At 37.6% G+C, this 16,793-nt stretch overlaps 1 protein-coding gene across 1 annotated transcript in view; it reads right to left on the minus strand.

Annotated features, from left to right (window-relative positions):
• The window catches only part of LOC107035632 (neurogenic locus Notch protein), a 217,522-nt gene that overhangs the window by 58,132 nt on the left and 142,597 nt on the right, over positions 1-16,793 (minus strand). The window contains exons 6-8 of the mRNA XM_015253147.1: positions 13,204-13,560; positions 12,357-12,512; positions 2,315-2,497 (exon numbers count right to left, since the gene is read on the minus strand). Coding sequence (XP_015108633.1) covers positions 2,315-2,497; positions 12,357-12,512; positions 13,204-13,560 — 696 coding nt within the window. The remainder of the gene's footprint in view (positions 1-2,314; positions 2,498-12,356; positions 12,513-13,203; positions 13,561-16,793) is intronic.

Raw genomic sequence — 16,793 nt, forward strand, 5'->3', positions numbered from 1 at the left:
GGGGGGGGGAAGGAGGAGGGAGAAGAAATCGACGAGAAGATCGGTGAAATCGTGCACTTGGCGAATCGATGGCAGCAATTTCGCGAGCGTGCGTTTATCGCGTTTAATGCTCCATTTGTTTCGCCGCAGGGCATCCCACCGTCGTCATCACTCTCTGCGGCCAGCATCATCTCCGAGGCCGCATTACTTTGATTTTTTTGTTGAAATGTCGGAGCAAAACAGAACGTGAAAAAAAAATTATCGAATCAATCGCGATGAATTCGTGATTCCGATGGCACAATATCGCAATCAGAACTGAAGAAAATACTATTCAAACCACTTTTTGAAATATTCCTGACTGATAGAATACAATTCAGTAGCGAAGTGGCAAAACGGTTCAAGTTGACTCATTTCCCAGTTGTGTTTTTGAGGAATATTTCCGAATCTACGGGAGATAGCGAAATTATCGTAATTACATTTGTTGTAGCTCTCAATCGGCTCTACAAAAAAGGTTATAACAACAATTTTTCTATCTCCCTTAGATTCCGGGATATTCATTGAAAACTGGTCAATAGTCAAAACTGACTTGTACCGTTTTATCACTTCGCGACTGAATTATACCATTTCTTCTTTTATTTAATTGAAATTATAATTTATAAATGTGAAATGACGATTTCACTTCCGCAAAAAGAAATTTTTAAAAAGATTTTGTTTCCGTTTGAAAAAGACGAATGAATAGATAAATAAATATTTCGAATTTTTATTTATAATTCTCACAAAATAATTCTCCGTGTATTGTCCTCCCCCAATCGATTATCGATCCCACGATTGATGAAAGAGAATCGATAATCCTCGCGTCTAACAATTAAGGCGCGTCTTACCCTTGAAGAGGGGATCGAGAGTTACTGGCTTCCTGTGCGCGAGTGGAGTGCAGTTATCAGATCTCTCGGGTTGTCATCTCGTCGAGAATTTACCGAGGGTGACCCCCCCCCCCCCCCNTCAGATCTCTCGGGTTGTCATCTCGTCGAGAATTTACCGAGGGTGACTCCCCCGGTGGAGGTGGGGATTCACGCAAACGCGTGCGAGACCGCTATCGTTCCCGGAACATCTCGCGATCCTCGCGACTTTTCACGCGTCACAAAATTACGCGAGCTTTTCGTGGATTTATTATTTTGTGGTTATCACTTCTTACTTCAACTGAGTGAAATGAGGGGACTAATAGTTTATGGGCATTCTTGGAGAGCAACGGGATTAAATAACTCCGGAATTAACAACTAATTCTGTTCATAAGAATTAAATTGATAAAAAATAACTCTCTTTATTGTCTCGAGAATTAATAGATCAAAATGGGTTGTTTTGCTTTTAAAAACTTTTTATATGCATCAGGCGAAGAATTTAAGGATAATCCGTTTTACCTAGTGGTTCTTGGGATGTTTTAACAATTAATTTCAATCAATGAAAGTCATAAAAATCAAGTTTCGCGAAAAATTTCGCGATTTAATACATCAAAATAATTAGTTTTTTCTAATTTGTCTCTTCTTTTCGCTCTATTTCACGCAATCGGACCCGGAACATCTGGCGGTCCTTGCGACGTTTTACGCGAGTTTTTCGTGGATTTATTAATTTGTTGTCACTTCTTACTTCAACTGAGTGAAATGAGGGGACTAATGGTTTATGGGCATTCTTGGAGAACAACGGGATTAAATAACTCCGGAATTAACAACTAATTCTGTTCATAAAAATTAAATTGATAAAAAATAATTCTCTTTATTGTCTCGAGAATTAATAAATCAAAATTAGTGTTTTCGCCTTGCGAAGATTTTTGTATAAATCAAGACACTAATTTCTTCATAATCCGTTTTGCTCTAGTTATTCTTGAAATATTTAATAAAAATCCAGTTTCGCGAAAAAATTCGTAATTTGATGAATCAAAATAATTAGTTTTTCAATTAATTTCGTTGAATTATTTAATTATTGAATTTTTTTCAAATATTTTCATTGAAAATGATTAAAATTAATTTTCTCCATTGCCTCAAAGCTTAATAGATGGAAATGAATTGTTTTACTTTTTTCAATTTGTTATATGCATCAGGAAAAAAATGTATTTACCGATTAATTTAATCCTCCGATAAAATTGATAAAAATTCAGATTCTCAATAGTTTCGAGACTTAATAGACCACCGCCATTCATCTTTTCTAATTTATCCCCTCATTTTACTCTCATTCAGCACAAAAAATGCTCAAAAACTCCGAAAAAAATGTAAAGAGTGCATAAAAATTCATTTTGAAAATTCCCTAAAATACATTTTAAAAAATTATAATTTGCTCGACTTACCTGGCATACAGACGCAGCGAAACGTCCCCGGATCGTCAAGACAGGACCCGTCATTCTGGCAGGGATGGCTCTCGCACTCGTTGACATTAGTCTCGCATCTAGGCCCAGTGAACCCCTGCGTGCAATTACACGCGAAAGATCCAGGAGTATTAACGCAGTCGCCGTCGTGCTCACAAGGTGATCCTGCAGAGCAAAAAAAAAACCATCATCACTCCAAAATTGACGAGAACTTTCTCGCAAAGGTATGAAATCCAACGACCCGTTCCCCCCCATTATTTTTATTCTCAAAACGCACGTGAAGGCAATTGAATTCAATCGAATGGGAAAGTCTGGGAGTGCACTGTTATGGGAAGTATAATGCAGGAGTGAGATCGTTGGAGGCTGCAGTCGAGTGATAATTAAAAGGGGAATGGACGCGGGCCGCATGATTAATGCAGTTGTGGGCATTGGTTACTCTAGAAGGAAGAAGAAACTCTGTTTAAGTAACTGTCGATATAAATTTATTCGACTGAACTGAACAGAAGGCTTAATTGCTCGCATTTCTAATTCTCTTTTAATTTCTAATGAATACCCTAAGGCCTCGCCTATCTCGAGAGGACGATACGGGTCATAAAGGTGTTTTAAGAATTTTTAAAGTGCATAATTATTTATTATTTCATTTTTATGGTGCGAAATTAATGAGTTGATCGGTTAAACTCGGGAATGTGCATTTTAATCGCATAAAACGGTTTTGTCGAAATTTTTCTAGTCGTTCAGACAATATTTTTGGTGAAAATTGGTTAATTTATGTGATTGTTCATGTGAAAATGTTGTAATATATGAAATGAATAAAACATTTGTTTAGGTTCAAGGAAATTGTTTATTTTTTGTGAATAGAAACCTTCGTTTCATTCGTTTTTTCATTACAAATTCATAATTATTCATTAATTTTTCATTCATCGTCCATTTTTATATTAAAAATTTCCATATGGGAATATAATGAATTTCAGTGTCTTTCTTCACATAATTTAGATCAAGACAAATAAATGAAAATGAAGTCCTAAAGTTGTTTTAAGAATTTTTAAATTGCATAATTATTCATTCTATAATATTTATAATGCAAAATTAATGATTTGATCATTCAACACCATTTGTTTAAAATGTTTCTATTCATTTAAGCAAAATTATACTTGAAAATTAATAACTTTGTATATTTATTTCAATGAAAATATTCTAATATTTGTTTATTTGAAAGAATTATTCATGAATTTTCACTCGCTTTTATAATTAACATATCCATAAAATGTAATGAATTCCATTCACTTCCTTTTCATAATTTGAATAGAAAAAAGAAAATAAGAACATATCAATTTAGAGAGAAAAAAAATGGAAAAGAAATGAGGAAATCAGTGCAAATACACATCGCGTGTACCAAACATAAACTTTTTGACACTCTAATCACTAGATACACATGTTCCCGTAAAAGTATCTAGCCCCATTCAAACGGAGGAATTGATTTAATTGGTGACAGGATGATTGGTTCGTTAGACGCCTCAAACTCCTGTTGAATAGTGGAGAGATTTGAACAAATTAAGCGAAATGATGATAAAAAAAAAAGGGGGGCACGAAATAATTCCAGGTAAATCGAAGTGAACTGAAGCGTGATCGGGATCTCAAATCGTACGGAATCCAGGGTGCGATTACGTTCTGACCGTAGATGGACACCACGTAGCAAGAGTCGATCGGCATAAGTATGAAACAAGGTAAAACCCCGCAAGGGACACGCGATGCAACGAGAAATTTCACAGGAGGTTTATACGGGTGCACCTGCCGTCAATTATACCATATTTATCGACTTTTCCAGGGTCCGTATGCACAGCCTCGAGTGAAAATCTTTTTTTTCGCGAGATTCGACGCCAAATGGGGAGTTTTTAGTTGATTTTTGAAGAGAAAGAGAATGGAGAGATTATTCTTGTAAGAATCGGGAATTTTAGGATGAAATGTTTATTACATTATTGTTATAACGAAAGTTTCAGACACTGAAAGTCACTGGGAATTCAAATTTCAGGGGAATATCAGCGGAAAGCGTAAATTCAAAACTAGGATTTATTTAATTTCATTATTTAAACATTTGAAAAATGTATAATAAGACAAATTAATTTAATTAATGAAATTAATTTTTTTTAATTGAATAAAGTGAATTTTTCATGAAATTTTATCAATTTAATTTATTTAATTTAATTTCGTCATTTAATATTGAAAACGAAAAGTTTAAAATAATTACAATGTTTGAGGTGTTTAAAAAAAAGTTTCAAACGTGCTTCCAAAGTTTAAAATGTTGAGAATGTTTTTTTCAAACAATCTCAAAATTTTTTTCTCAAAATTCCAGATATTTCAATTGTTTAAAAATTTACATTTTTTTGTTAAAGAGATTAAATTTAATTTTCAAGAAATTTGGGGCTGAAATTTCCACTAAATTATTTAGGAATTTTCATCGCATTAAAGTAACAGTGGAATTTCAAGTAATTTTGTCATTAAAAATTCAAAATTTCAGCGAAAAATCAATGGAAACTGTAAATTTAATTTTAATTATTTCCTGAATATCCATAGAATATTCTGAAATGTTAATGTTTTCATTCAATTTTCATTTGAAGTAAAAATTATTCCCTTTCATAAAGATAAAATCCCGGAATTTCTCACGTACTGAGCCCCTCGAAGCCTAAACAATTAATTTCAATAATCTCTTCACAAAAAAAATCCCATACGGGACTCCCTTTTTTCCTCTCGTTCTTAATTAATCCAGAATTAATTGAATATGTTCCCGAAGGCTTTAATCCATCAAATCCAGCCCATAAATCATCCCCAGAGGAAGCAAATGCCATCATCAAATTGAATATGAGGCAAGAAACAGATTGAATACTTCGTTCAATTGAGATTAACACAAATTAAAGAACGCTGATGATGCAGCTTTAATTAGAGTTGGCTTATCACGGAAAAACTACACGACCAAGGGCATTTGTCAGGTGCCTTCACTTCCTCGTGCCCAGCACTAAAACCTTCCTCTGAGGCGGGGGGAAGGCCATACCACACTCGTGTAATTCCTCGTCCCGGTTTTTCCATTGTAATTGCCACCGTGTCTCATACATCGAAATACCCGCGAGCAAGAAGTACATTGTTCAGTCGTGTTTACAGTAGTACGACATTCGGAGGTGAATCAAATCAAATTGTTTGAGGTAATTTGAATTTTTTTGGTCATTAATTTTTTTAAATGTGTGAGCCAACAAATTTTTTTGAAAATTTCATGGAAAATCAAATTGTATTTTTTTAAAACTGATTTAAAATATTCTTTGTGGTAAATTCATGAATTTTTTAAATTTCATAAAATTAATTTTTATAGAAACAATATTTTTTTATAAAAATTTATCATTTCTAATTTATTTATGATAAAGCTTGTAATAATTTTCATTTTTTCGATTTTATTTTAAACTTCGAAACAATTTCAAAAAATGGGTGAGAAAGTATTCACAAAATTCATGGAAAATCACATTGTATTTTTTGAAAAAACAAAACTTTTCAAAAGTATTTTTTGTTGTAAATGAATAACGGAAATTATTTCAATTTCAAAACAATTTTTTTTGGATACAAAATTTATTATTCATTTAATTTATTCATGAAATTTTTTAAAAAATACCTGAGAAACAATTCACGGGAGAAGAAATTCACGGAGAATAGAAAATCTGAAATATCTTTCTTCCAAATGAATAATAAAAATTATTCAAACTTCATCAAAAAATTGGAATGAAAAATCGATTATGTATATTGACTACCTCCGATGACGTTAGCAGTCAAGCACAAAAAATGAAAATTGATTGTTGAAGTGATGATAGATTCACGCGTATGAGCGCTGAATAGTCGATCGATTAATATTCCCGTGTCTCGTATTGCCCGGCTAAATTGCCACCATCATACCATCTTTTCTTGACTACCCCTCCCCAGAATTTTCATCTCCAGTGATTCTGTTCACAATATCCAGGAGGAACTTAATCCACCAGAAAATACGCAATCTAGATAATAACAGAGTCGACGGGTACGGTCGAGAGGTCATTACATCGTTATTAAATTTAAAATAACGTTTTAGCGTTTAATTAGATTCGTTCGTGTGTTGTATGCTGGGGCAATACAGCTGCCATATGCAACACGATTTAACGTCGTTTCAGAGGTGTTTTGTAATCGTAATTTCCGTTTTTTCCTGTTTTTCCATTTTTTAATAGTTTCATTGTTCAAATAAAATGTTTTTCAAAAATTTTTAAAACATTTTCAACATTCTGTTAACATAAAAAAAAACAAAAATATTTAAACAATTGAAATGTTTATCATATTTTGAGAAATGTTTCAACAATGTTTCTTTTAAAACATTCTTAAAATATTTCACTCAACATTTTAAACATCTTAATTGTTTTAAAAATGGTATTCCTTTGCTGTTTTTTTTATATAAAAAAAATAAAAAATGGAAAACAATTAAAATATTTACAACGTTGTGTTAGCAAGAGCTCCCGAATATTCGCGAGTCCAGTTTATATAATAATTAAGCGTGTCACATTACGACACTGTAAACAGTGTTGCAAATGAAGAATGATTTAGTAAAACAATGAGTGAAGTAAGTTGAACTGAATTCATCCGTCAGGTTCTTAACGCTCGTAAATAAATTATTGCTCGACATTACAGCATTATCGTGGGCCACAACAGATTAAATTAAAAATGACCGCAAGAAAAAATGATTTTTTCACGCAATTGAATCGAAAAATCTGACGAATTGAAAATCTCCAAATCAATAAGGAAAGAAATATTCTCATCTGGCCAAGACGTCTTGCTTCTGGTTGTCCGAGGGATTTCCATGCATAAAGCAGGTACAAAAACACCCCCAGGTAAAGGTCCCAAAAGGGCCACCAGGAGTATCGGTTTACTTCTTGCAGCGGCGCGACGTTGCCGAATTTCTCCCGAACAATGCCCCCGCCCACCCTCTGGCATTGGTCCCCGAGGCACTTTGTGCTGCTCCAACAGGTAGTTGAAGCACACCAGCTCCCCCGAATCCGCGTTTTACGGACAAAATCCCCCGATCTGCGTTTAAATTTCGTTATTTTTTTTTTCATTCTTTTGTTGCGAGATGTAGCTGACCCAGTATCCCTGATATTTCTTGCTATGGGGTAGGATATTTCGGCGTAACACGACGCCCGGACGCCCGTAGTGGTTCTTCACTGACAAAGAGAGGGGGGAAAAAGCTGTTCAACCCAGAAAGGCTTCCTGGAAATCCTTATTAATTCATAAATCCGGATCCTCTGGTTTCCAAAACACCAAAGACAACGAGTATCTCCGGAATTTTTTTCACCGCCAAATGCTTCCCATATGGTAATTGTCCTCAATCCCCCCACCACCACCACCAACATCCTCATGACTGGATAGAAACTTTATAAATTCTTGTGGCTTAACTGCGAATAAATTGTCGGTGGGGTCCTGCGACGGGACAGTTTATACTTTACTATCTGGTAACACAGACATCTTGGCTGGGGTTGGGGAAGCGTGAATACGATCATGCGGTCTGGGGTTTTATCCTGTACTTGTAGGGACGTGTCAAAGATAAAAGGTATTAGAATAAAATTGAATGAGTTATGGATAAGACTTACAAAGAGAATTTTTTTAAGGTGAAGTGAGAATTATTTTGAGAATTATTTCACGCACATAATGGTTTTTCTTCTGGTAGAAAAACTTTATGGATTATTTTTTACTAGACGATAGATGCCAGGAAATTCTAGCATTTTTTGTCCCGTAGGGAAACTCAAATCAATCGAGAAGTTTTTATAAATTTATTTAAAATTCCAATTAATTTAGCAGCGAAGTGGTAAAACGGTACAAGTCAATTTCGACTGTTGGCCAGTTTTCAATGAATATCTCGGAATCTAAGGAAGATAGCAAAAGTTTTGTCATAACCTTTTTTGTAGAGCTGATTAAGAGCTGCAACAAATGTGATTACGAAAATTTCGCTATCTCGCTTAGATTCGGAAATATTCACCAAAAACGCAACTGGGAGATGAGTCGACTTAAACCGTTTTCTCACTTCGCTACTGAATTGCATTCCAGAGGATTCTGCACCGTTCTGGACCTTTCTTGAACTTGCTAGAACCTTCCATGAATTTTCAGAGACAGGAACATCTCAAATTACATGAAGTAAGATTCAAAAATATTTCCCAAAACTCATTTTATTCGAAATGGACGCAAAGCATTTTTCCTAAATTGCGAAGTTGATTGAAAATTTAATTTAGAATTATAAAGAAGTCTTTTTTGTAATATTTTTCCTTCAAAACATATTCTCCATCAAATAATTATAACCAAACAAACTCCTATTACATGTGATTAACCCGAAATAAAAGATCGCAATAGATAATTACATCAGCCCGTTAATAACCCCTCCCCCTCCGCCCCCCAGCTGTCCTGTTAACTTCGTTACGATGTTCTTTGCACTATATATTTTCCCATTGCATCCTGAACTTGGTTATCAGACCGATGGGATCTCCACCGGAGGCGTAACTCGGTGGGTCGCGAGAAGATAAATAATCCCTGATGATTCAGAAATAAAGTAAAACCGAAGTAAAGGAGCCCTGAGTACATAAAATATAATTAAATCCTGACAAAAAAAATATATAAATGACGCCGATAGTTCCCCGGAATTTCGAGTGCCTCGGGTGCTGTTTTTTTTTTTTGATGAAATAAAAGGATTTCGAAAGCATCAGGAAATAAAAAATACTGAACAGATGATACGTAAGAGCTGCTCCTCGCGGCACTTTAACCTCTTTTCCCTACAGTTTCATCCGCCGAGGTAAATAATGATGAAGTAGAGGATGAAGGTTTGAGAAAAGGTTTAACCAGTCGTCTCTTCCAAGTAATGCGCTTATAATTACACTCCTCGTATCCTGGACCTGACACTCGATCCTCGCGCTGGAGTGGGATGTGCGAGAGGGGTCCAGGAGTGGAGATAGAAACGCAAGAGGAAGGAAGAGAGATGGCGAGATTGAATTCTTTCTACGTATGCACGTGTGTGGGACAGTGAAGTGATCACGATTGCTCTTGGGACGAGGAGAATAGCCGAGACAAGACCACTGAGTGGACAGCATACAGTGATCGGTAGACAATTAGTCTTAATCGAGGACTTGAGGGAATGAAAGTGAATTGACTTGGTCCGAATTTCTTTGACATGATACTTGATCTTTGGATAAAGGTTAATGACACGCCGGAGAGATCAAAGTTTCGCGCTTTTAGTGAAAAAAGATCAATGAAAATATGTGAAATCTTATATTTAAGATTAGGCCCCTGCTCACTCCGCTCGCCAATCCCCACATGACCCCGATGATCCTTATTCTGACCCTTACGACCCTTAATCTGACACTCGTGATCCTCATTATACCCTTCTTGACCCTTATTTTGACCTTTCATTTCTGACCCTTAATTTTGGAGTCTAAATATCGAGCACCAAATTTTCATCACCAAAAATCGATTTGGATTTTTGAAATATAGAGAGATATTGAGACCCTTAATCTGACCCTTGTGACCTTCATTTGGATTCTTAATTTGACCCTCATTATAACCCTTAATTACTCCCATTAAGGGCCCTTCTGACCCTTTACCTGATCCTTGTGACACTTATTTATACCCTTAATCTGATCCTTGTTACCCTTATTTGAGCCCTTGATCTAACCCTGGTGACCCTTAATATTGCGACCCTTAATCTGACCCTTATTTGGACCGATAATCTGACTCTCGTGACCCTTGTGACCCTTAATTTCGGAGTCTTAATTTCCATGATCCAAATTTACAATTCCACTTCAATATGATTCGTAATTCCTTCCTCACTTCAAGGAAACAAACCTCATTCCAAAACATTGTCCACTTGAAATCAACTGTCTTCTAAAAACTAGAACCTTCTTTACTCTTTAAAAATAGGAAGAGATGATCATGTGGGGAATCCTGTAGAAGACACACAATCCGACTACAACCGAGAAAAGAAGAAGACGAGAGGAATGGGAATACACATCACGATGAGGGAATAGAAGAAAGACAAAGAGTATATCTGAAGTAAACGTAAGATGAGACACAAAAGAAGTGCTTCTGATTATTAATGAAGTGTCTTTGTCTGGGAGGAAACGCATTAACCGAGTTGCCAGGGCTTCACCTATACACTGCTGGATAACAGCGAGTTGGCTCGCCTTATTTATTATCGAGCGCCGCAAATGAAAGGGATTTACTTAGAACCATTTTACTGGCCGCTCCCTTGGCACATCTTGTATAGAGTTCTTAAGCCTCTTGCCTTCTTTCTCTTGTCCATGTTTTTCTGCGTATTTTATTTCTCCAATCGTTTTTTTTCTCATTTTATCGTCGAGGCTTTAATAGGATCGAGCATTCCAGAGGGAGTGGAAAAAAATAGCCGGGATCTATCTGTCATCCAATTCAAAACAGTTTTAGCGTCATTAATATTTGCCCTCGATAGGCGAGTAACTGAGATTAATCACGAGATGATTACGAGTCTATGCCGAGGGAATGGGGCGAGTTATCCTGCCCCTGGATGAATTTTATCGTTAATCCTGTCATCGTGATGTTCAATTGATTCACCTGATAATTACAAATGCCGAGCAATTAATATGCGTTCGAACCGGTGACAGAGATTCGATCGTTGGAAGGAAAAGATGCAAAATAATTCTCATTCTCAGTTATTTTTGCTTCAACCTAGCGTAATTATACTTAAATTAACATGAATTTTTGGTTATTTCAGGAAAATTCTGGTCCTTGAATTCAAAACGTTAGGGTTTTCTGGTCGACGCTTGAATCTACCTGTCATCCAATTCAAAACAGTTTTAGCGTCATTAATATCTGCCCTCGATAGACGAGTAACTGTGAGATTAATCACGAGATGATTACGAGTCTATGCCGAGGGAATGGGGCGAGTTATCCTGCCCCTGGATGAATTTTATCGTTAATCCTGTCATCGTGATGTTCAATTGATTCACCTGATAATTACAAATGCCGAGCAATTAATATGCGTTCGAACCGGTGACAGAGATTCGATCGTTGGAAGGAAAAGGTGGAAAATAATTCTCATCCTCAGTTATTTTTGCTTCAACCTAGCGTAATTATACTTAAATTAACATGAATTTTTGGTTATTTCAGGAAAATTCTGGTCCTTGAATTCAAAACGTTAGGGTTTTCTGGTCGACGCTTGAATCTACCTGTCATCCAATTCAAAACAGTTTTAGCGTCATTAATATCTGCCCTCGATAGACGAGTAACTGTGAGATTAATCACGAGATGATTACGAGTCTATGCCGAGGGAATGGGGCGAGTTATCCTGCCCCTGGATGAATTTTATCGTTAATCCTGTCATCGTGATGTTCAATTGATTCACCTGATAATTACAAATGCCGAGCAATTAATATGCGTTCGAACTGATGACAGAGGCTCGACAGTTGGTAGGAAACATCAGCGACAGCCAAATGCCAGAAGTTAAAAAAAAAAAAGAAAAAAATGGGAAATTGTTGTTTAAGTGCAATAGTAAATATGCGACTGCACGGTTATTAAGGTACGTCATATGCCCCACGGGGAGTGTTCGCAGAGCGTGTGTCCTGGGGCACATGAGATTACCACTCGATGATAATAATGATCTGGCCAACACACTTGGACCAACGAGACATTTCAACTTTTCTTTTTTATGTTCTGAAGAAGACGATTGCTCTCTTTTGGATCTTGATTCAGGGGATGACTTCAAACGACGAATGCATCTGGATAGATAAAATCGTGCAGGAAGAATTTATACGAGTTTTGACTGTTCGTTTTTATTTTGATGTTCGTTGAGGAGAGCTAAAGGTATCGATTGTTGATTACTTGAAGTGCTCTCCAATATTGGAAACATGTCTTTTTTCATAGAAACGCTTAGTCAACAATTAATTACCCGCCTTTGTGTACCTGGCTCGTAAATAACTCTATATGGTTTTTATTTATGACGATAGCAGACGGTCCTTACCTTGTTCGCACTCGTCAATGTCCTCCGAGCAGTCAAGGCCCTTGTAACCACTGGCACAGGAGCACGTGAATGATCCATTTATGGGGCTAGTGTCGCATATTGCACCCTGATGACACGGATTAGACGTGCATGCATCATCGAGATGACAGAGAAGACCTGAAACAAACCAATTAATCAAATAAAACCATAAAAACTCTCTCCTTTCTGAGAGCCTCAAACAGCTACAAAGAGAATAAAGGATGAAATATCGTCAATTGGTTTTTGTACCACCAACTTTTTCTTATTAAAGGGAACACTGTTGTTTGTCTCTAGGACAAAAGTGTCGAGAATACCAAACATGGGAGTCGATCGTCGTCAACCAAAGAAGGAGATCTGGTGAGGCACTTGGGGCCTTTTCGACTCTCCTTCTTCTCTATATAATCGCGATGTGGGGCCTGAAGGCATTTACGACGACATCACAAAGTCCTCACCGACAAATAATTTCAACTTCGATATAAATTACAACGACCCCCATTATGAGGGCCCCCATGTAACGAGTGGAATGACGAGTCGTCAGATTATTTCTATCAACTTTCAAGTGTCTAATCAACCATTGGAATATGGAACACCAGCCATGGGGACAGATGTCCTCTCGCCTATGCCTGTCCTCGGGCCATCCTTATACGCTATTTCTTTTTGTCCCCAGAACAGATGATGATTCTAATCATGCTCAATTGCACGTGCAATTTCTATTCTCGATTTTGTCTTTCTCGGGGGACAAGCTATTGAGTAATTGAAATTCATCGAATAAGGAGATGAGTTTGTCCCGGAGTTTATGGATTATTGATAGAATCTGGCGATGACTCACCTGTTTTGCCGTAGGTACACTGACAGTAGAAACTGCCAACTCTGTCGATACAAGTTGCACCATTGAAACAAGCTGCACCAGCGCAGTCATCGATGTTGACACTGCAGTCAGGTCCTGTCCAGCCATTTACGCATATGCAGGAGTAGCTGCCGTGTGAGTTTGTGCATGTTGCACCATTGTGACAAAGAGATGGTCTCAGGGAGCACTCGTCAACATCTAGCTCGCAGTAAGGGCCTGTAAAGGCTGGTGGACACAGGCAGGAGTACTCGTTTATTCTGTCCATACATGTGGCGCCATTTTGACAGAGGTTGCCGTGACAGTCGTCAGAGTTCACACCGCAGTCCTTTCCTTCGAAACCTGTTCATCAGAAGATAATGATTAGATGAGATTCAATATGCTGATTGGATAGGCATGATCTGTTTTTCCCCCCCTCTTTTTTGTCACGAGTAAATCGCTTGTTTTGATAGGAGGGAGGATTAGGGGATTAGCCGGCGTGACGAGAGGCCAATCTCAACTTCCTTCAAGATCAAATGTTCTGATTGTTGAAATGGCTAATGGATTGGGAACGGCCTCGGCTGACCTTGCTGACTCTACCGTAACGCCTCGAGTCTCATTGACTTCTTCGTTATTACACAATCGTCAGTTCAATCAACCACAAAGTTTGTGATCAATGTCGGAAATTCCCGGGGGAAATTAGATGCTGGTTGGAGAGCCTAATGGAGTGAGAACTCGGATGGCGAAGAATTTACTCGCAAAAAGTCCGGTGAAGACAAATTGTTTCGTTGCTTTTTGTTATCTCGAGTGGAAGGAAACCAACAAACCGCAAACTCGAAGGGGTCTCGATAAGAAGCGCGGGTGGTAAATTGATAGGAATGGAGTAAAGCGTAAATATAAAATAGGGGAGGGGGGGATGTCGAATGGCGAATACGATAGAGTCGTTCAAACGTGGGAAACAAAACCGCGAAAGTCGAGAAGATAACGAGGAAACGATACCTTCCTTCCTATAGTCCCCCCCCCCCCTGGGCACTTCCGGCTCTTATCCCTGTGCTGGGCTGCTTTTAACTAAATCATTGCATGTGCGTAATAAAAAATGGGGAAAAAATTGTTGAAAACCACAAGTCACTGGCTGAAGGGCTGTTAATTTTTGTTCTAATTACCCTCATTCCCACAGATTTAAAAGGCAACTTAAGAAATCATAAAAGTGAGTGGTAGAAAAAATTAACGAGCTCGATTCGCACCGACACTTCATACCTTAATCACGTGATTTTCCAATGCAAATCAGTTCGTTAGTTCAATTAAGTATTTCATGGATTTTCACAACTTGTTGGACCGGTCAATGAGTCGTAATGAGGTGTCGTTGGGCGGGAAAAATCTTTTGGCATTTCGCTGTTTTTAATGATGTTGGAGTATTTTTTTAAACGTGATATGTGACTTCGGGGGACTCTTTATCAAGTGATATCGACTGTCTCACTGGATGATGCACTATCGGGACTTGATCGTATATAGTTGGGACTTAATGGGCGGCATAATTTATGCCCGATAGGGTTCCACCTTAACTATCGACTATTCTATGCAGCACGACGGCGTAAAGAGGGCTTTTCTCGTGACCCACGAGTTTATTATACACCTACGGCAGCTCGGAAGGGACCATTAATATTAAGAAGTGGTGGACGATTATTCTTTTTTTTCTTCGTGAAGGCTTTATTTATCCTCTCCCTAAATATCGAGGGGGGGAGGGGACCCCGGGGACTTTTTGAGTGGCTTCCCGGAAGAATTTTAACCCGATACATCTTCCACGGAGGAATTTCCTTGAGGGCTCTCCCTCGTCTTGAGTTACAGGAGAACCCGCGGCTGATGCAGATCATTTTTCAGGAATAAATTAATCTGTTTTTGTGCTTGCGTTTTTTTTTAAAGGGGAGAGGAAAATGCCGTCCTGGTTATTTTTATCGAACCGGGGCGAATCGATTCTCGGGAATATCGACAGCGGCGGGAACAAAAGGATGGGGATAGCGAGCCAACATATTTGCCGGACGATTCGTCGCGGGTTTTTGCGGACTTCTCATCATGTTTGATTTATCCCTCCCGCTTTTAGATTTTTTTTTGCAGCTACGGTTTTTACGAGCTTGTTTTCATCAGGCAGGAGGAAAAAGGTGGGTTGCGTGCTGCGGCAGTTGATGGCGGATCGATTGAAGGATGAAAAATGTTGAGTAGTGATGGGTGAAGTGGAAGACGAATTGGGTTGATTGTTTTGGGTGTTATTGATGGGGCTGTATGAGGGGAAAATATGATCATGAATATTCTGAAGGCGTGAGAGAACAGGAAATTTTATATTGCTGAAAATTTTTACTAGATTATAATTTTGAATTTTGAAATTGTAAATTTTAGGTCGATTTTCCAGGGTAATTAATAGAAATTAAGAAAGTTCGGGTAAGGAAATTCTTGGATTTTTAATTAAGTGAAAATTGAGGGTAATTTTCAGTCAAAACCTTCGGGCAAGGAAATTCTTGAATTTTTAATTAAGTGAAAATTGAGTGAAATTTGATATTCAATATTCATGTTTAAATTAAAAGTTCAGGAATTTTTGTCTTTCTGATGCTGAAAAATTTGCAATTTCATCGAATTTTTAGTGAAAACTAAAATCATGTCTTTTCTTTTCCCCTAAATTATAGTGTCACCGAAATTGCAAGGAATTTCGTCATTGAAAAATCCAAATTTTGTGGAAAAATCTATCAAATCATAAATTTCAATTCGATTTTCCGGTAAATTTAATAGAAATCAGGAAAATTCTGCTGAATATCTTCTGGACTTTCCAATTAAGTAAAAATTCAGTAAAATTCGATACTAAATACTCGTATTTCGATTAAAATTTCATATGAATAGTGGAAATTCATCTTCCTGCTGCTCAAAAAAATTCTAGTTTCGTAGAATGACCCCTTAAATTTCAATTTCAGGATTTCTTCTCCTTCACTTCAAATTCAATATCACCCGCCTGAAAACTACTAGTCGCCCCACCCCGAAATGACAATTCTCTTCCAAAAGTGTCCACGACCTCGCCTACTTCATCACCCCCGGATTGAAATTCTCAACTATTAGAATTCAATGCTCTCATCCTCTCTAAAAAACCCCACTGAATAAAATTTGAATAATCGAAATGGTTTTCAACTCGCGGAATGTCCCCGATCTTCAAAGCTCAAAAGCCCTTTCGCGCAAGAAATAGAATGTAAAGAGGATGCAGAAGCTCCACTAATAATGCTCGCACCCTTATTTCCATAACCCACTGTCCTTCCACATTCAACTCTTTCTCAGAACCTCGATTCCTCCCTTTTATCAGTTGAGCATGCGAGGTTCGAATAAAAAGTCAATGTATAACCGAATAAAATGAATTCAGAAATAAAGAGAGAATGAAGATAAATAAAAGGAGAGGGGGATTTAAAAGGCGTAGGTGCGTCGGGACGGAAGAAACGAGCTCGCTACTTATAAATCAACGGTGGTCCCCCATAATTGCGATTGTCCGTGGTTCTGCTCTCGACCCCTCCCGTCCCTTTCGCGAGGAGCGATCTTCCTCGCGTGTTCCGTGCGTTGGGAGAGCC

Source organism: Diachasma alloeum, unplaced genomic scaffold (assembly GCF_001412515.2).
Source record: "Diachasma alloeum isolate Michigan unplaced genomic scaffold, Dall2.0 Dall_scaffold_00199, whole genome shotgun sequence".
NCBI lineage: Eukaryota > Metazoa > Arthropoda > Insecta > Hymenoptera > Braconidae > Diachasma > Diachasma alloeum.